General features: G+C 35.4%; 3 protein-coding genes across 9 annotated transcripts; 1 reads left to right on the top strand and 2 right to left on the bottom strand.

The window, feature by feature from the left end:
• Positions 1-273: 273 nt before the first annotated feature.
• Positions 274-11,151, bottom strand: LOC113668287 (uncharacterized). 2 transcript variants are annotated; one of them, XM_089195508.1, is made up of 9 exons: positions 11,100-11,151; positions 10,395-10,677; positions 10,199-10,259; positions 6,889-6,952; positions 6,188-6,265; positions 5,498-5,590; positions 4,704-4,769; positions 3,101-3,154; positions 274-1,737 (listed from the first exon to the last, which is right to left on the bottom strand). In XM_089195508.1, the coding sequence occupies exons 2-9, from the start codon at positions 10,516-10,518 to the stop codon at positions 1,654-1,656; spliced, it is 624 nt and encodes a 207-aa protein (XP_089051634.1). In that variant the 5' UTR covers positions 10,519-10,677; positions 11,100-11,151; the 3' UTR covers positions 274-1,653. The 2 variants fall into 2 exon arrangements, with proteins under 2 accessions (XP_089051634.1, XP_089051633.1); XM_089195507.1 differs by having other exon boundaries at positions 10,395-10,644.
• LOC113668275 (ras-related protein Rab-13) lies at positions 10,512-17,191 on the top strand. Of its 6 annotated transcripts, none has more exons than XM_089195501.1 (9): positions 10,512-10,653; positions 11,854-12,082; positions 12,402-12,462; positions 12,683-12,743; positions 13,405-13,482; positions 14,022-14,114; positions 14,732-14,797; positions 15,120-15,170; positions 15,298-17,191. In XM_089195501.1, the coding sequence occupies exons 2-9, from the start codon at positions 11,944-11,946 to the stop codon at positions 15,409-15,411; spliced, it is 663 nt and encodes a 220-aa protein (XP_089051627.1). In that variant the 5' UTR covers positions 10,512-10,653; positions 11,854-11,943; the 3' UTR covers positions 15,412-17,191. The 6 variants fall into 6 exon arrangements, with proteins under 6 accessions (XP_089051627.1, XP_089051628.1, XP_089051629.1 ...); XM_089195502.1 differs by having other exon boundaries at positions 10,637-11,558; XM_089195503.1 differs by having other exon boundaries at positions 10,638-10,734.
• Positions 17,056-19,532, bottom strand: LOC113668274 (protein NATD1). Its single transcript, XM_027184158.2, has 3 exons — positions 19,365-19,532; positions 18,381-18,490; positions 17,056-17,513 (listed from the first exon to the last, which is right to left on the bottom strand). Exons 1-3 carry the CDS (start codon positions 19,465-19,467, stop codon positions 17,400-17,402), a joined length of 327 nt encoding a protein of 108 aa, XP_027039959.1. The 5' UTR covers positions 19,468-19,532; the 3' UTR covers positions 17,056-17,399.

Raw genomic sequence — 19,532 nt, 5'->3', positions numbered from 1 at the left:
TCTTCAAGATCAGAATTTTTGTTTAGTTGTTCATTTGCCTGTGCCCTAGTAAGAAAAAGCTGGCACGTAGTAATGACTAATGACTGAAAGGAAGAAAAAGCGACGTTCCCGCGTCTTCATCCCGAGCGAATGTTATTTTATTTTGTGCCTGTGCTTTGTGCTTGAAAGAAGCCTCTGGTAGAAGTAACTTCTAAGAGTTATTACTTTGAACACCATTCTCTTCTTTACTGGAAATGTTTGTGTTGACTCACAGTAACTAACATCATGCACGAATGACTTGAAGTCTGATTGTTTATTGAAACTCAGTTTCATTAAGTCTTCCAGTTGCCACACTACAATTTTTTCTTACATACTTTAATTGTTTATCACCCACGCATTAACATGTAGCGCTTCCTCTAAAACTGGCGCAGCCTCTTTTCTTTCCTTCTTTCTTTTAGTTTTTTTCAGGTCATCAATAGCAGCTGCCTCATACTACTCAGCAAAAAAATTGTTTTGCACCAAATTACTTTAACACTTGCCCCCCCCCCCCCCCCCCTTCACCGCCTCTCCTTCCACCTAACAGGTAGCCCTTCTTTCTGCTTCACCTAAATTCATTCTTTTCTTAGGTCCCGCTTTTACAGGATAAATATATTATGCAGTCATGAAATTAACTATTCATTTTTTGATGTGAATTTCAAAATTTTCCCTAACGTTGCTTTGGAAACCACTAATAATGCAACATTGCTTGAACACTTTGACGTGGGCCTTGAAAAAAGATTCCTATAAAATTTCCTTCCTCTTTACCACCGAAAATATTATCTTTGAGGTTGCGGTATAACTTTACGTGCTGTAAACGTTATCAAAAAACCTAAAATCATCACACAAGTCTACACTGTATACTACATTTGTAATTCGTTGAGTCACGATAAAAAGGTAAAACTTTTTTATTTCTACCACAGATAACTGTCCGCTGACCTCGTTAAAGCTTGAGCGTGAAAATGTTAAAAATGAATGATGAGCAGCAATTTTGTGACTTATTGTTCATAACCAAAATCAAGAGATCATAAACTGTTTATATTCTCAACCCAAAGTTCAATCCATGGTCTCAACTTACAGTGAATTCATTTGTGTTATTAATAAAGTCATTTTTCAAACAGAGTGGTTTCCAAAAGAACACTCGTGCACCTGGTTTGATTGTTTCATAAAATAAGTCACCCCACCCCTCACTGAGAATCGTCCAGCCTACTCTATCCAAAAACAAAACAATAGTTTAGGGTTCATGAAATTTACCCATCGCAGTTTTTCGATTGTTAAGCGACGAAGCCTTTGAAGCAAGCGCGAGATCAGCCTTCTCGTGTCCACCTTTATCAGATTCCAAGCGGCTCCTAATTTGCTCTCACGATCAACGATAGTAATTTGAGTCTCGATCAGCTTTTCAAAGACTACTTTAGAGAGGAGGGAGTTCGGAGCGAGCGACCCGCTACTGTTTGAAAATCAGGCTGGACAATGATCTCAGCGAGAATTAACGATATGAAAATTAAATAGAGCTCATTCGATTCAAAGCTTGAAGTTAGATCAATACCTTTCAACTACTTTCTTTTTTTAAAATTTGAATTTGCTTTGCGCTTGAAAAAATTTTTGTCGTAATACACTCATTACAAGCAGATACTATTATCACAAAAAATTACAGAATCCCTTCTGTTCTACTCTTCCATTGTAGTTTCCAGAATCTCCTGCTCCAGATTTTCGGTCATTATACTGAAAAGAGACAAAAGTAAAGCTAAAATTAATTAAAAACATCATAATATTAAAAAAGAATAACAATAAAATAAATATTAAATTAATACATAAAAACGTATAAAGAGAAAAATAAACACAAATAAACAAATAAATAAATAAAAGCATATTTGTCCCAATAATTTAATTGTTTGTAGACACGTAACCATGGACCTCTACCTCAGTGGAAGAGCATCTGAAGTACCAATCGGAAAGTCGTTGGGTCAAGACCTAATGGAAGCACTCTAAGTTTTTTTTCCGAATATACATAAGTCACTCTCTGAATAACATCATCTTTCACCAAACTAACCAGGCATAAAATTTACCATCTTCATTTACATCATTCAAAATTGCTTATTCTCTTATATCAAGAAAACACACCAGGTTCAAGAGAATTTCCTGAGGCATGATACTTGCAAGGTTTGAGTACAAAATAACGATTAACTTCAGTGGAGGACTATTGAAGGCTGCTAAATCAGCTAAAACTCTGGATTCTGGACACTATTCAGGTGTCATTTCAGTCATTAAGATTATAATGCTTGTACCTGGAGACACACTTGGTCGGAGTTTTCTTTAGGGTTTTAAGTAGCCGGAGCTTTTTAAAGGTAAACGGTTGTGGGTCTCGAAATCCAATATGGCGGACAAAACGTCATATCGTTCGTACTTTCCTGCCACCGTAGCAAGATTTGTCAAAAAGACAGTCCCCATCAGAACGTTTTTAAACTAAACTTGAGTCAGAAGTCTTTTTATGTTTTCAGAAAAGATAGGCAGTGCAAATTTATATTTTTATTGAGCCCAAGTTTAGACCTGATAAACATCATCTCTGTACGGTTCTCGAAGCAATGAAAGTAGCCGGCGAAACCTTGCGGAGAAGCCGGCGTCCTTCGCCGGCTGCCGGCTCTTATCTACAACCCTGTTGGTAGTGTCTATGAGCTCCCTAGGTTGGAAAACACTAAATATTCTCAACTATGCCTGAATTTTAGAGGGGCACAAGGAAGAAGTCCAATCAAACAGGTTTATCTCAGTGCAGTCGTGATGGAAGAAAGTGGTCTCACTGTGTAATACTGAATTCAAAGGCCAAAAAAAAAAAAAATGAAGAATACTCTTCAAATTCACAGCTTACATCTGTAGAAGAATTTAAGAAAGCCTTTACTTTCAGTTGGAAATCCTCAATCTTAAAAGTGTGCTTTGCACTTAGTTTGGGCTCTGGAGTGCAAATGTTTTTACATGCCATGTTCATGGCTTTGCCTACTAGCAAGTCTAAAAACATGCAAATTATGAAAACTGCAAAACTTTATGCATGCAGCATATTATAAACTTTGAAGTGTACATAATGTATTCTTACCGTATTTGATCCTTCGTCTATACCTAAAATAATCTCTGTCATTCTTTGGAATATCTGGACAGGTAAAAAGTAAGTAACAGTCATGGAAGTCAAAGTTTACAAGAACTTTCAATAAAATAAACTTGTATTTTAAACAGAAATCCACAATTTATGCCATATATCAAAGAGAAGTTTATTATATAATTAGGAGTTTGTGATTATCCAAAAAATTTGACAACTGAAACTAATTTTCTGGTGAATATAAATTTACAAGATGAATGGGTATCATCTACCTCCTCTTTTGTCTTCTTTTTTTCCAAAGGTTTGTCCCCTTTGTTAAGGACACCTAGCCAGATGACTCATTTTTATTTAATTGATTATTGATTAGTTTAATAATTTCAGAATGGTCCTAGATACGAAGAGAGTTACAATGTTTGTCTGTTTGTCTATATTTCTACTGGTTTTGTAATCGGACCTTTCAGCGTCACCACGCGAATATAAAAGCGAGTTTAGTGTCTCTGTAATCAGTTCTTCATAAGTTTTTGAGTAGTATTTGTGAACTTTCGTCTTTTCGTTTCTTGAACCTTTGGCACAAGCAGGACCAATACAAGTGTACCTTTGTCACTTTGTTTTTCTAAGTTTAGTTTTCCAGCATTGGGCGAAAGTATACAAACAGATATTTTGTTGTTGTATTGCCGTATTATCAATTGATTCGAGATTTAAAGGCCAAAATTGTATCAGATGCAAGTGAATGCGATGCAAGTGAACGCCCACCATTTCGATAAGAACGATAGGCTGTTAACCTGCCACCAAATGTCTTGTAATTTTTGTACCGAAACTATTGTACTTATCGGAGTTTGTATTGGTTTACTTGTATGGTCCATTATCATTTTAATATCGTTATCAGCGTTAAGGCCCAGTTTTTACACGCGATTTTTAATTGTGTATTTCGTAACATTTCATTAGATTGATAGAGCTCTGATGTCCTATTGTTTCAGTCTACGACTGATTGATTGATTGATTGCGAGATTGATCGTGATTTTGATCATTGATTGTAGTTCGTGGTCAATTACTTGCAAGATTAAAGATTCATATATACGGTCAACCTTGGTCTGTTATTCTTCAATCTCAATCTGTAAAATAGCCCCCAAACACCTCGTTAACCGCGTCTTTGAGCGACGCCCCTTGGAATCTTATGAATTAGATTTTTTTCGTCACCGCAAGAGCGACACCCTCCAAGGACAATGAGATATAAACTAGCAGATTTGGGCCTGATTGTCATTATCACCTTGAATTGTCGGTTAATAGTCATAAGAAGAAATTCTTGCGATGTTTCACCTGTCAGAACAAGTGTACCTTCCCATCATCACCTGGGAACTTAACCCTTTAACCCCCAAGATCTGATTGTTAATTCTCTCCTCTAGCTGCTACACATCTCCTTGTAAACCAGTGATGAGAATTTGACGTTCAATCAAGATAATATCTTGTACCTGATAAGTTTGAGTACTCTCACTACCTGTTTGCTGGATAATGTATGGATGCAATAGGGAAAAGTCACGTGTTAATCACTGCTGGGAATTAAAGGGTTAATAAATAATTATGGAATGCAAAGTATAATGCTTACCAGATCTATGTTTCTATTCATTCTTGCACTTGCATCAATGTAGGCTCCATTATTTTGTTTTGCCAACTGAAAAAAAAAAAAAAAAGAAATTCACTGTATGAAAAAGGGAGTACGTTTCAAAAAGAACTATGGTACCACGTCAGTTGGGGAGTATGACAAGATAATTTGATTTTATCAACTGAGCTTAAAACATAAATTGGCCACCGTAAACAGTTTAAAGGCTAACGTTTTGGGAAATAGCCTTTTGTCAGTAGCTTGAAACGTCAGTTTTCAAACTGTTAACATTTGTCAATTAGTTATGTTACTTTATCAACTCAGGTGATAAAACCAAATTATCCTATTATAGAGAAGCGAGCTCTTTCTTCCTATGAAACTTCTACTGACACAATTCAAGTTGCATGTGTTGTCTAAAAATATATCCATGCCTACATTAAAAGGGACCTTTGGTCGGAGCCTTTTCCCTTTACCCATAAAATAATAAACAAATTGTTGACAATTTCATGTTTGGATCAAACTAGTGTTTTTACTCTTTTGGACTTTGGAATTGTCCCATTTCTGAATCCCAAATTATCTAATCCAAAAGTTGTTAATCTGGCATGATCACACTCACAGTGTTCTCCTTTTCAGGCAGTAACTGGTAACATTTGCTGCCTGTAGTACCTCTTATTACTGTTTAAAATTGCTTGGAATTCTTGAAAATTCAATAGGTAAAAGGATTGCTTTACTGGTTTGAAAATTTATTTTATCTGTCATGCTTAAAATAAGGGAGAATGCTGCACTCAAGTTTTTCCTACCTCCTCTCCATGTTCTTTTGAAACTTTCCTTTTTTCCTCCATGTCAGTTTTATTTCCAACAAACACAAAATTAACATTATCTTGTCTTGCATACTACAATAATGAACAGTGTTACTGTAATGAACAGTATTGAACATATATTGTATATAATGATCATAATAACAAAAACCACAACAATAATAATGAGATTTTCAATAAACATTCAGGTTTAACCTTGACACTTATTTGAACTGAAAAAATCCAATAAAGATGAATTTGATCTGAAGTAGTTATGATCATGGTGCTTTTCATTTCCTCCCAGTCTCACTCAAACTGGCCACCAATCAGGGATGAGTTGTAAAATACCCACCATCAGGGGGTGGAACCCTGCCATATTTTTGTTGGGAAAGCATGATGAGCAAAACTAGCAAAGCAACATACATGCAGTGTTGCGATTTCTCACAAATCAATTTTTCAAGAACATGCTCGCCAAAATGATATGTTTTAAGACTTATTTTCAATATCTACTTACCACTACATCCTCACAAATTGATTACAAACACACTGTAAATTGCTAAAATGGCAAGGAGCTTGCTTGCAAACTGTACAGAGGACATCATTTGACACTTAGTAGGGAGTATAAGCTTAGCTTGGAGATTGTTAAGCCCCTTGCCACATTTAAATTCTCCCAGTATGTCAGCTGATCCTTACCTGTTCTACTGTTTTGACCCAGTGGTGAACATTCAAGAAGCTATCATAATTTGTAACATCAAACACTACAACCACACCCTGTAAATGGACAAACAAACCAACTACTCAATTTAATATTTAAGCTTCTAGAAAATGTTGCAAACAATAACAAAAGTATACAAACAAACCAACAAAACTCAAAGACTAGCTTTTTATCTTCATTACCTCAAAAGAAATATGTTTATTTGTTCTGAATTCAAGAAAATTAAAGTAAATGATCATTTTCTTTTACTACACTGAACACTGATCTCATGCTACCATCATCCACTTCAGGGCAGTTCACAAATAAAGCAGTTGGTGACAATAAACAACTTTTTGATAACCTCTCAGTGACATGTGAGATCATCAAAGTTGGTAGATGAAAGAGGTTGTTACCTAGTAGCTTTTGATAAATCAGATTGTGTTCAAGTGGTTAAATTTCAGTCAGACATTGGCACTGGATGATCACATTTTGCAAGCAACAGTGTGCATGTCACCCTTGGGTTCAAACCAGCCAAAAACAAGGTACTTTTCTGCTCTTGCAAAAATTGACTAAAATGGTAAATGCCATCCACAGCCTAGGCCATAGACACCTTTTTTGTTCCAGAGGTATCTGTTTAAACACTAGTCCTCAACAGTACATTATTGATGTCAACTGGTTTCTTTTTTTTAATCTCCTTTACCTGAACATCTTCTTGTACATATGCAGCTGTCATTGTCCTGAAGAGATCGTTACCAGGTGTGTCCCTAATGAACAAAGCAAAGAACAACATCAAAATCTTTTTTTTTTATACCACAATTGGCAGTAATGTTGCACTCTGTCACAGTGGTTGGAAATTTGTTGCAAACTCACTTGGCTATGATTTGTGAGTCCACAGCATTTTGACCACTGTGTAGACGAATATTGCTGTTGACGAGTGTACAAAACATTGAACCATGTGTCTGTATTTACCACAGTTCAGTGCACAAATGATAAAATAAATCACACAGTATCATCATCAAAACACCAAGACAAACGATAAAATAAATCAGACAATATCATCCTCAAAAGACCAAGGAGAAACAAGCTCTCCACCAGTGAAATTCATAATAAAAGTAAGAGTAATTATAATTGTGCTACATTTCAAAAATAAAAGAGATTTTTAACAAACAGTTTTTCTTTATTTGAATATTCCGATAAGCACTCTCAGTTGATTGTAGACCTCCCTCTGTTGTGTGTTCATTTATTTTTCAAATAGTCCATCTACAAGTTGCAGTATGTCATGGCGACCGTATATACCTTTATCACACAGCGCCATCTTGGATTGTGTAGTGCACCAAATTGAGGTTGGACTAGCAAAAGGTATAGGTTTTGTGTTACATTACAGTGTTTTGAGTGAAGATTACAAGCAAGCATGGCCCATGATCATTGCTGTGTTAATTTCTGTAGTAACGACAAAGGAAATAAAAGCGATGAGAATTTGTCTTTCTTCAACTTTCTTTTGAACCATTTATTGAGATTGAATGGATTGCCGTAACAAGGCAAGATGAAGGGCCAGATTTTGAGGTAAGTAGGAGTCGTATTGTGACCAGTGAGCTGTTAGATGCATGCGTTATTAGCGATTGACTTTCCTTTTCAATTAAAGAATCAGCCAGCAATTTTTTATGACTATTGAACCAGATTGAATTGACAAAGAGTTGATTCTCTTCTACTTGCTGGTCTGCTAAATTTTTTACTCTTGTAATTTGTTTTGTTGGCGCTCTTTACCCTACTTAGTCCATGCAAACTACTATGTTTTAGACACTGCATGATGTGCATGATGAAAAAAGATAACCAAAACCGTGGTCCCCAAATGAATTCTCCCACCTTGCCTCAAAAAATTTTCAAATTTTTCATAACTTCACCTGTTCCTATTTGTAGGTCCAGCCAAGCCTTTATGGTCATTGGCCCCCATGTAGCTGCCAATTATGGCTTATAAATACAGTTGGTTGGTGTTAATTGTAAAACTCACTGAAGACATCTACAACAGTTAGACGAAATGAGTTGGAGAATAAAGAAATTTTACAACTACTGTTTGCAGAGTGCTGCTCACCAATTTAGTTTTAAAGATTTTTTTAAAAATTTGGTGTGATAGCCACACACCTGTTGAAAACCAGCTTGGTAACCCTACCTCCTTTTCAAACTGAGCCTCGCTGGGGACCATACTGTCAGTTATCGTAAATAAATTGTTTTAGAACCACGGGTCCCCTCAAAAGAAATCGATCAAGAGGCTATTGTTTCGATTGACCAATCGGATTTGTGGTTGCCCGGTCATTCTGAGCTTGGGTTTTTTGCTTCTCAGATCAGGCGTTCGGAAATGGAGTGTTCAGCCTTGGGCTTTTCTTATGAACGTTGAAAACCTTGAAATGGACAACTTGCTAAAATGCGTCCTTTTCATCAGAGTAAGCGGTCAGATAACAAGTGTTACGCTGTAGAATTAAGGTGAGTTATTTTTTTTGAGAATTTGACGTATTATCTAATTCCTTAGGGCAGTCATAAATATTCCCATACAAACTCTTATAATTCTGCCATGACTGTTATTGCGCAAGATGATCATCTCACAGCTGGAGCTTGGGCCACCTGTGTCTGGATATACCTTTTGCAGAGACGTGGGGGGGGGGGGGGGGAGACAGAGACACCAGTACAACATTTCACTTGTTGTTCAGTTGGAAAGTTGTTTTCATCCCAAGCTCATTTGTTAAATTAAATAGGAAAAAAAACACTTTGAATGGAAAACAGAATTATTTTAACTTCTGGATCTTTTGAAAAAAGGTCTCCTAAATGAGTGGCCCTGATTATAAATATGTAAGCATGGTAAACACATTAGTCTTGACTTGGCTGTTTCTCGAGGCTCAGTGTTTTCCTAAACGCCTTTTTCACGTGAAATGAGGCGATTGAATATATATAATAAACACTAAAAGAACTACAGCTGATGGAAATTTTAAATTTCTTATCTAGAGGCTGTGGATACAAACTTATTAATGACTCTAAAAATATAAAAATCTAGAACAAAAATTTTTTAGAGTTGCTTAGCTTTTCATTTTTCTGGAATCGAAAGCAGCAATTGCAAAATTCAAGTGAAAAGCGAACCAGCTGTGATTAACGCCTTAAACAAGTCAAGATACTTTTTTTCGTCATACAACAAGTTACATATTGTAAATATCATTCTTCTTGATGCCTTTCCCGGTGTCAATGATGCCTTTCCCAATGCCTCCGTTGGTTAATATAGCAGTAAAAATATTGTTCCAGTCAAAGCGTTTAGAAAATTGCTTAACTTTTTAAGTAGCGAAGTATAACCTGGTAACATTTTGGCTTTATAACACGATTGTTTTTTGCAAGTTACGTAAATATAAATTCCTCTTGGTGCTTTTCCGAATGCCACCAATGCCTTTTCCGATGCCTCCATTATTTAATACAGCAGTAAAAGATATATGTGCCATCAACACTTTTGAAAAATTGCCTAACATTTTATTTAGCGAAGAATACTGTTAACATTTTGGCTTTGCAAGACGACAAGAGTTATTAAATTTGTTTCCCCGCTGACCACTCGTATTTCGCCATTTTCGCCTTCACCCGCTCGTCGCCCGTGATGTAGTAACTCCTGTGCTGAAGGTCCAATGTAAATTGACCGCTATCTTAGAAAGTAATATTACCACGATACGTCATCTAAACACTCAAACTTACAAGACAATTTGAAATTGTAGACGTAAACGTTGAAAAAATACGTAAAATTTGTACACTTTTACGCTTTTGAAATGAAGTTCCTTTTTTCCAACAGAAGCGACATCTAGCTGCCTCAAAAAATTTGTAATGATCATAGATGCTCATTGTGGCGCTAGTATAAGTTAAACATGACGCTAGGTAAAAGGTGGTTCTGATTTTGCACCGCAATATTTTGGAGAGAGAAAGGTGAACATGCAACGTTGAAAAAGTCCGACTTCCGTAAATTCATGAAAATAGAATTGAACTCTTACCATATTTGAAGTTCTACAACTCTTCTCCCAAAGTTTACAACAGTATTCTTTGTTTCTCTTTCTGCGGGAGTAAAAAGGAATTTTCAGCATTTTTACAACCATCACTGACAAAACTGGCATTTTCATGAATATTGTAATCTGGGCAGACAAGAACACTACTGCGACGAAAACTCAATCAGCATTCAATGCATCTTACCTCGAGTTTGTACATAGAGGGGATTGAAGCGTTCTCCTAGATAGGATGACAAAATCTTGGACTTTCCAACCCCACTATCTCCAACCAATGCAATTTTGTGTTTCACTGTAGGTTTTGCGGGCATCTTCAGCAGTTGTACACGCGTTTCTGACAAGTCTTTCGTTGGTTTTGATCGTGATTACTGCTTACTAGAGAGACACTGGAACTAGCATTTCACGATGGATTCTGGGATATTGGACTCTCGCAGTTACTGTTCAAGGTGAGGCGATAGACGGAAATATCCCTTTAATTGATCATTTTGCAAATCTTAACTCCTCTTTCATTTATTTCTGCTTAATAAGTAAGATTTGATGATAGATTTATTCCATGAAGTAGCCATAACCTTCCAGAATCTTATTAGAATCGAATTATAGCAGTAATGATACTGGGAGATATTCGATAGTTTCTCTTGGAAAATCCAGAAGTTCCCATAATGTTCCACACGTTCGGTCTGCTATGTTAATTACTTCTGTAGTTTTCTATTTTCCTGGTATTGGAATGTCACACTGTGCATAGACTGGTTTCATTCCTTGATCAACTTATGCTGCGATTAGCGCGTGACTTCATTTGGTCGCTTTGCATCCAATCGATCATCAAAATCAATGTTACTAATAATTGATCAGACTGTAATGCAATATTGCTTAAACGTATCTGAATTATGCTCACCTTGTGATCCGTGCATATGGTATATTGATACATTGGTAAATCACGAGATTGACGAGTGACTTAACACACGTGATGTGCAAGATTGAAAGATTAGTAGGTGATGTTAACGATTTCCTGCACTGGTCTTTGTTCCACTCGAGGTTAATATCAGAATGTATGAGATAATTATTTCATAAACCTCAGGAAATTAATTGGGAAGTAAGGCAAATTTTAGTAGGTTAAATGTGATTTATTTCATCGAATTGTGATCATATTCTTGGTGGAAGAGAAAAACCAACTCAGATTTGCTTGGCTCCTAGCATGTGGCTATGTAGCTAGGTGGTAGTAATCCCCAAGTACTTTCTTGGAGGCATGAGGTTGAATAATATCAGAACCTTAGGTTTTCAGGTTTTGTTTCTGCAATTTCCTGAAGTGCAGTCACATGAAAGGATCATTTACCTACTGGTTTTTCATCCATTGGTAAAAATATAATTTATTTCATTTAATTTTGGATGACAATTCCATCTTTTCTTCATCACTTTTTGAAAAAGAATTTGAGAAAGTTGTCTTCATTAACTGTCTAGCAAAATCAATTTGTGTTCAGTGCTACATTGTACAATAACTGTTGTTTTGTTTTCACTTTCTTAACCAATGTAGTGATTTTTAAAGGAGAAGTTTAAGTGATCATTCCAATATTAGACAAGGGAAAGGTGAGATAGTATTTATAAAGGGAAGACGGTTTTGCTGATAAGGTGGATGTATTTTTTTTTCATAGATCATGCTCCAAAGAGAGATTCTCAGTTTGTGCTGAATACCTGTTTAGTAAGACATGAAGGATTTTGCAGCTGTAGATGTAACATGAATTATGTCATTACGGGAAAAAGATTACGATGTTACTTACAAAATTTTAATCATTGGGGAGTCAGCTGTTGGGAAAACATCATTGATAAAATGCTATTCTAAACCAAACGAATCTTTCAGGGCAGCTCTTCTGCCAACAATTGGTGAGTTGGTTCTGAGTTCATCTATTTCAGTCTGTAATGAATACATGTCATAACAAGTTTGGTGTGTGTGTTATTGTGTAGAATGGGATGATAGCTTAGTTTCTTCACTCTGTTAGAAGGTCTTTGTAATAAGCTTTTATTTGTAAGGGGTATTGATGGCTTGAGTGAGTTGGATTTAACTTCTTAAGTTTAGTTTTTATGAAAGTATTCTGAAATAATGACTTGGTTTTATAACAAGTGTGTTGAACGGAGTAATGCTATTTAAAAATTCAAATTAATACTTAACTGCAATAAATAATTTATTATTATTTTTCAATAGGAATTGATTTTGTAACAGTGGTTACGAATGTGGATGGAGTCCGTGTTCGCTTGCAGATTTGGTTTGTAAACCTCACTTGTTGTTTTGAATTTAAGGATGGTATAATTTGTTGTTGGGCTGGTGATTAAATGTTAATCACTAAGGTTCTGCAAACATTTCCATTGTGATGGCAATAGATTGATTTACTTAAATACAAGGGAAAAGAAAAAGAGAAGAAAAAATAGAATTAAGTGAATATTCATTACTCCTTCTTTGTGTGAATATTAATTGTTGTCCATCAGGGATACAGCGGGTCAAGAAAGATTTAGAACTCTGACTTCCATGCACTTTAGGGGTACAAAGGTGAGTTAAGTGCTTTCTATTTGAGTACTTGTTAAAGTAACAGAGGCTTTTGCAATGCTTGGGGAGAATTGTGACCAGTGAGGTGGTATATATATAGACTATAGTGAGGTCTGTATATCATCATCACTTTTTATCCAAATTTGCTTGTTCTAATCACATTTGAGACAGTTTTTTTTTCATATTGTACCCTGCATGATTGAATGTGCAAGAGTTGACAGAGACAGAAAATTGATTGCCCACTGTTCACATATTTTCATTGTGAAAATGTGTTAACAGCCATGAAAGACAAGAATGTAAACCAAACTACCAATTATAATGAGAAATTTACCAAATGGTCATAAATTTTTCCAGCAAAGATAATAGCGAATTAGGGTTTCATGAATGCTTCTATGCAATAGTATTTTCTGTTTTGAACACTGCACAAATTCAATATGATTCTAAAGGTGTTGATCTTAATAAAATGATAAGTTGCGATGAAAATGAAATTCCATATTCTTTTTTGCCAGAAAGTGAGGCAATTTTAGTTGGTGATTTCCTGAGCTCTTATGGTTTGAGTGAAGACATGTCACTGATTAAGTCGTGATTTTAACATGTGAACATTTAACATCATGTACCTGGTTAATGTATGATTGCATATGTTTTGTTTTTTCAAAATTTACAGGGTATATTGTTAGTTTATGACATTACAAATGCTCATTCATTTGATCAACTTCAGTACTGGATAAAGACAATGAATAAGGTATGTATGATTTTGTAATTGACTATCAGACTGATGCTGTATAGAATGTTAATTTGGTCTTAAGATTTTAATTAACTGTATTTTTGATCCTTGATTTAAAAGCACAGAAAATTACTAACACATGATCATTTTGATGTAGTTAAACCCTTTAATTCTCAGAACTGATTAAGTAATAACTTACTGCATTCATGATTATCTTAAAAAGAATGTGACGAGAAGAGTAACAATATTAAGATTATATCAGGTTGAAAGTGTTATATCATAATATAAATGACAATATAATAACTTGATAAGCACCAATTTACAAGGAAATGTATAGAATTAGAAGAGAATGTTCTACTCATTTCATAGAAATTTATCTAGATTATGCACATTTTTTACATACCTATACATGTATATTTTTTAATTGTACAAGAATGAAAGGATATGGTCTAACATGGGCCGAACTGCACTATCTAACACGCTTAACAGGCAGAAATGATGTGTTTCCAAATTTCTATAAGTTGCATTTTGCATGAATTGTAAATGTTTGTTTTTAGCATAACCTGATGTATGAAGAAGTGATACTTGTGGGGAACAAGTGTGATTATGACAGAAAAAGCTGGGAAGTGGACACTCAAACTGGAAAGGAGGTCAAACAACATTGTTTTTTTTTTTTTAATTTTTTGATTGGCCAATTTTAAAAATACTATACAGCTACTTTACATAAAAGTTCCAACTTACCCAGGTGTACTCTATATTCAAGTCTTTGTAGTCAGATTGGCAGATGGGTATTCAGAGTGGGTGTATAAAAGGTAGAAGATAGCATTCTACTTCAGTAATATCAGCAAAAGGAAAAAGGACATAGTCCTCTGGAGAAAAACAACCACAGAAACAACATCTTATCTAACATTAGTCCTGCTGTGTATGTGTTGAAATACATGTGCAGAGTATGCAAAATATCAAGAGAATTAAGCAGGACACAAGTGGTGTAGAATCCAAGGCTTTGACAATAATCAGGGTCACCTCAAGTACCACCAAAATCATTCAAAAACTGCACATCCTTTATGGTATAGTTTCTACACGCGTGATAATAAAAAATTTCTATGGTATCCTGAAGATAAGTTCAATAACCAGCCATTGTTTAGGAAATGAGTTGATACTTCCTCCTCAAAGACATGTTTGGAACAATGACCACACTCAAGATAATGGGGTAAATTGAGCCTTTCCTGAAGCAAATGATATAAATTGCAATTTTTTTTGTGAACAGCTTGCAAGACAGTTTGGGTTGAAGTTCTTTGAAACAAGTGCAAAAACACAAAAGAATGTCCAAGAGGTGAACTAAAGCAGTTAATTTTATTTGTTCCTTATCACCAATCCGTTATGTTTTATTTCACAGCAAGGCTACATTTGTTTTTTTTTTTCTACTGGAGAGTTATGAGTAGTATTCTTGTCAAGTTTGCTTTGTCTGCACATTTTCAGTCAATACTATACAGTAATCAATGACAGATCTATCTTAAATTAATCATTTTTTCTGATAATTTTACAATTGTCCAAGCATGTAGGTGATGACAATGTACCCTACATATACTCTGTGTCTAGTTTTGTATTTAATATTTAATGTTTACTTATTATGTATCACTCTTTTCTTTTGATAGGTTTTCCAGGAACTTGCTAAAAACGTCAAGTATGCAAATGACCCAGATATGGTAAGATTAAAAATTCACCAAAAGCATTTTCTTGAGTTCTTACTACCATTTTACATTAAGTGTTAAAGTGAGCTCTGTGTCTATAACGTTATATTGAACAACAACTTTGTTTCTCTGAAAACTGTAGGTAATAGATGGTGATGAGGATGGTTGGGATAAAATAGATGCTGGGATAAGACTGCAATCATGTGATTACCCACAACACAAAAAGACCATGGCCAACTGTGGTTGCACCAAATAATATGCAAGTCCATCTACTTTGGCAGTGATGCAGTCATCATGCCTTCTCTGCTCACACTCAGCTTGTCCTGTTTTTTTTTTCTTGGTCTTTAGTTTTTCCTCTTTTTCTCTTGCATGGAGGCAACAATGCTGATAAGTCACCTCTTCAGATTTATTATAAACAATCTGGAGCTTTCCAATTCACATTCCACTTTGACCATGGCAACTGGTTGGGATTATTTATTGGCAATCTAAGGGTTATCTCCTTTACTGCATTAATTGCTAAATCCCCCTCCCCTCCACCCCTGCAAATTCAAGTGTAGTTTTTTCCAAGGTAGTTGTCAACTCAAAAGGGGTCATGCATGATATATAATCCCAAGAGATGATGTTAGAGCAAGATTCTATCAGAGGCACCAGAGCAATGTTAACCAGCCATTACTGATAATGTCTCTGCAGTCTAGTTTTTATTTTTGGCTGATTAAAGTGCACCCCCACTATAACTAAGGTATCAAGTGTATTATTTGTTTAAATTGAAGAGGTTTGTAGTTACTTGTAGTGAAACATCTAAATCTAGTGGAAAAAAGTTTAAAAAGCATGTGTTTAGGATTTCTTGCCAGAAATTCATATCACATTTCATTGGATTCTTTCTCAGATTTATTCAATATTTAAGTACCTCTCATAACATTTAAGAAAATAATTAGTACAAATATATAGGCAGGAATTTGTTTTAATAAGAATTACATCAAGGATGGGTTACTACTGAGGCAGTTCTGACAGCTTGTAATTACATAATCAGACTTATTGTACAGTATTAAGTATCAAAAACTGAAAAAAAGAAGACAACAGCAAGAGCAAAGAAGCTGTTTAAAGGATATGTCTTTTCAATTTACTTTGTTGATATAAAGGTTGGTAACATGTTTTATGAACGTATGTCAAAGTAAAGGATGTCTCGTAGATACAATATTAATGGCAGATACTGTCATTTGCATTATTGTTGAAGAATTAGGAAGTACAGCAACTCAAGGTTTTATGCTATTGGGCATGTGTGTGAGAAGGGGTTACTTAAAAAAAATAGAGGAATTTTTTTAGGTGCTTAGTGGTTCCATCCAAACACTAGGGAAGATAAAGAATACCTCCTCCTCTTCCTCTCAAGTGATTGGATATCAGGCTGTGTTACCACACAAAAAGTTCCTTTCAGTTCCAACTGAAAATGTCACCATATAATTTTCATACTTTCATCTGAAACACTTCTTGATCATTGGGAGCCACTTAATATCTCAGTTGTCCTTTTAGACATAGGTATAACAATTTATGGAAATGGCATAGCCAGATTTCCACATGCTTAATGAAGAATGGCACATGTCTACTTATTGGTTTTCTTTCCTAGCCCTGTTTTCTTATGCAGTACTTTGAGATTTACATTCAGTTGTTTCCATTTGAATTATGGTCTCTATGTGTACTGAATGTTAAAGCTTATCAGTTTGAGTCAAAAATATATTGTACCAAAAGAGTTCTTATTTTGAGAATAATAATAATAATGATAGTAATTATGAATTCTCTATTAGTAAAACCATATTACTTGTGACAACACTGTATAATTTAAGAAAAAGAGATGGGAATTTGCAAGAGTATTCATATTGTATACCATCAACACACAACATGAACATGATATTTAAATCAGTTTTATTGACAATTGATTCACTACAAGAGTGTCTATGGCTTTAATTAAGATAAAAAACATTGTATCTGACAGCTAGGACACTTTGAGCTGAATTTTGAAATAAATAGGACAGTTGCATGAATGCATGTTTGGTTCATTAAAATGTAGAAATTCTTGATAAAATTTTTTTTAAAAATTGTTAAAATGGCCAGTAGCTTTTACTATGTCTTAGTGAGTTCAACAGCCATCTTCTGATAGAAATTACACTTTGCAGTCTTAGATGGATCAATTACCATTATAGTATACATGTTACTTCATTGTTATTCCCTCTGAGTGAAATGTTGAATCTATCAAACAACACGCGATGTATACTCAGGTAACGGGTTGTCTTTTACATATTTCTGCAAATATGTGCATGTTAGCCTCATCTTGAAATCTTCACCCACTGCATAATCAAATGCTGCCTAATGGAAAATAGAAAAAGAAATAAAAGTAAATCCTATTTCGAAGTTGCATGTAAAATATAATCACTGTGACATGCCTTCAAACTGAAATTGAAGGTTTAAAAATATGCAATTTGTTGGCCCAAGTGGTCTCCTTTGTAGCTATTCTTTAGGATGTCACATAATGCTGTGGGACACTCTTAAGAAGAGCTGGGAAATGAGACCAGGAACTCAGCTGAGTGGAATCAATAATTACCAGTATAAGGCTAGAAGAAGCTGTTTGACTTTTAAATGTAAATGCTTAAACATGGGCTACCTTACTCTTCAAGACCAGTCAAATGCAAATTCAAAAGAAGAATGCAAAGGCAAAACATCAAGTCTGTTCGTTAATGGAAGATGCAGGGGGTGTTAGCAACCACTGTACTAGACTACAGCCATGACCAGGACCCATATCAAAATGTGTTCACAGGCAAGACCCTTAACCCTTTAACTCCCAAGATCTCATTGGTAATTCTCCTTACTGTCTACCAAACGATTCTCATCATGTTAGTTTGGAGAATTTGGTATTGAATCAATTAGTAATCTCATAATTGATATTTTCCTTTTAATCTCATCACTTGCCTGCATGATATTGTATAGATATAGTAAGGAGAAATTCTGTCTTGGTCACTCATGGGAGTTAAAGGGTTAACTCTTGCTGTGCCCCTTCATGCCATGGAAACCAGATTAAGTGCTAGTGAGAGGAGAGGGGGAACCACTTTACTTGTGAGCAGACTTCAACCCTTGCCAGTCCTGAGGTTCAAGTCGAACCTGTACCAGATTCTAGTAGTCTTATTTGAACTGGTAACTTAAAAATAAATTTCCGCTTATTAATTAGCAACCACTGACCTTGGCAAGGTGCCCAGCAATGCCTTTTCCTCTGTACTCAGATGGTACCATTGTGTGGTACATATTCATGGTATTATTTCCTTCATTTTCATACTGTAGTACAGCCTTACCTAAGTGCATGTAAAAGATAATAAAGCATTTAAAGAGGGGTGGTGGAAGAGGGGTTCTTGAACATGAATTGTTAATAAAAATAGGTTTAAAAAAATTTTGCATTTTTCCATCACAGGGCTGCTAGGTCTAACCTCAAGGAAACCTAGGGAATTGACAGATATTTATAACAATTTTATGTGAAATATGTCAGTTCTTTGCCAAAAACCTTTGCTCCCAGGGGCATTTACGATATGTGGCGACATTTTCCTTGACGATGTCTCGCTATTTTTGTTAAGACTGAAGACAGTTTTGAACACCTGTGCCATTAGTAGTAAAGGGTAAAAATCAATTTTCACCAATAGTCTTTCAAGGGCCTTTCCGACAAAAGTGTGTGGATTGTTCTTTAATTAAATAAGGAGTTGGGAATTTTCCACAATTTTTCTGCTCCATGCACGCGGGTGCATCTTATGCATAAGCCAAAGAAATGGTTCAATACGCCAAGTATTCCTGACAAAAATTACAAACATTTCAAAACCTACACTTCAGATTTTTGGCGCGACATGTTCACGTCGCAACCAAGTCCGTAATCATGGGGTGCGATAAAGGCTGGGGCGGGGGTGAGGTTCTGTATACAAGAACAAATCACCCTGGGATGGGCCTACAGCTTAGGGGTTGAAATTTTGGCTAATGATGAATGTTTTAGGCAACATATCATGGGTTAGATAAACTTGTGATCATATGTATCTCTCTCTTTCTTCATTTATTTATTTATTTATTCATATATATTTTCGACAGATATAAGGAAATTAAGCTTTAGTAGGACGGCCTGCATGTTTAGGCAAAAGGCACAAATACCAAGAGAGTATGGTATACACTTCCTAGGGATTCACAAACCTTTCTCTAAAGCAATGTAAAATTCCTGACCCTTCACATTGTGTTTGACTTCATAGGCACTCATGGCAATATATGATGAAAATCGGCGAAAAAGTTGTCTCATTTCTTCTTTACTTAAGCATCCGCCATATTGGCTTGACACGAGTGAGACTGGAACTGTAGTCTCTC

This window comes from Pocillopora damicornis, chromosome 2 (assembly GCF_964200805.1).
Source record: "Pocillopora damicornis chromosome 2, jaPocDami1.2, whole genome shotgun sequence".
Taxonomy (NCBI): Eukaryota; Metazoa; Cnidaria; class Anthozoa; order Scleractinia; family Pocilloporidae; genus Pocillopora; species Pocillopora damicornis.
This window is presented reverse-complemented; position numbering and strand designations above follow the sequence as displayed.

What these genes read in the sequence shown, in the direction of transcription:
- LOC113668274 (XM_027184158.2), bottom strand. Translation starts at nt 19,467, where the DNA reads ATGAGACAACTTTTTCGCCGATTTTCATCATATATTGCCATGAGTGCC. An exon ending in TTACATTGCTTTAGAGAAAG is followed by an intron (nt 18,491 to 19,364) that starts GTTTGTGAATCC and finishes ACATGCACTTAG; the next exon opens with GTAAGGCTGTACTACAGTAT. An exon ending in TTGCTGGGCACCTTGCCAAG is followed by an intron (nt 17,514 to 18,380) that starts GTCAGTGGTTGC and finishes ATTTTCCATTAG; the next exon opens with GCAGCATTTGATTATGCAGT.
- LOC113668275 (XM_089195501.1), top strand. Translation starts at nt 11,944, where the DNA reads ATGTCATTACGGGAAAAAGATTACGATGTTACTTACAAAATTTTAATC. An exon ending in TGCACTTTAGGGGTACAAAG is followed by an intron (nt 12,744 to 13,404) that starts GTGAGTTAAGTG and finishes CAAAATTTACAG; the next exon opens with GGTATATTGTTAGTTTATGA. An exon ending in GGATAAAGACAATGAATAAG is followed by an intron (nt 13,483 to 14,021) that starts GTATGTATGATT and finishes GTTTGTTTTTAG; the next exon opens with CATAACCTGATGTATGAAGA.
- LOC113668287 (XM_089195508.1), bottom strand. Translation starts at nt 10,518, where the DNA reads ATGCCCGCAAAACCTACAGTGAAACACAAAATTGCATTGGTTGGAGAT. An exon ending in CAAAAGAACATGGAGAGGAG is followed by an intron (nt 4,770 to 5,497) that starts GTAGGAAAAACT and finishes TTTTTTTTTCAG; the next exon opens with TTGGCAAAACAAAATAATGG. An exon ending in TGAATAGAAACATAGATCTG is followed by an intron (nt 3,155 to 4,703) that starts GTAAGCATTATA and finishes TTACCTGTCCAG; the next exon opens with ATATTCCAAAGAATGACAGA.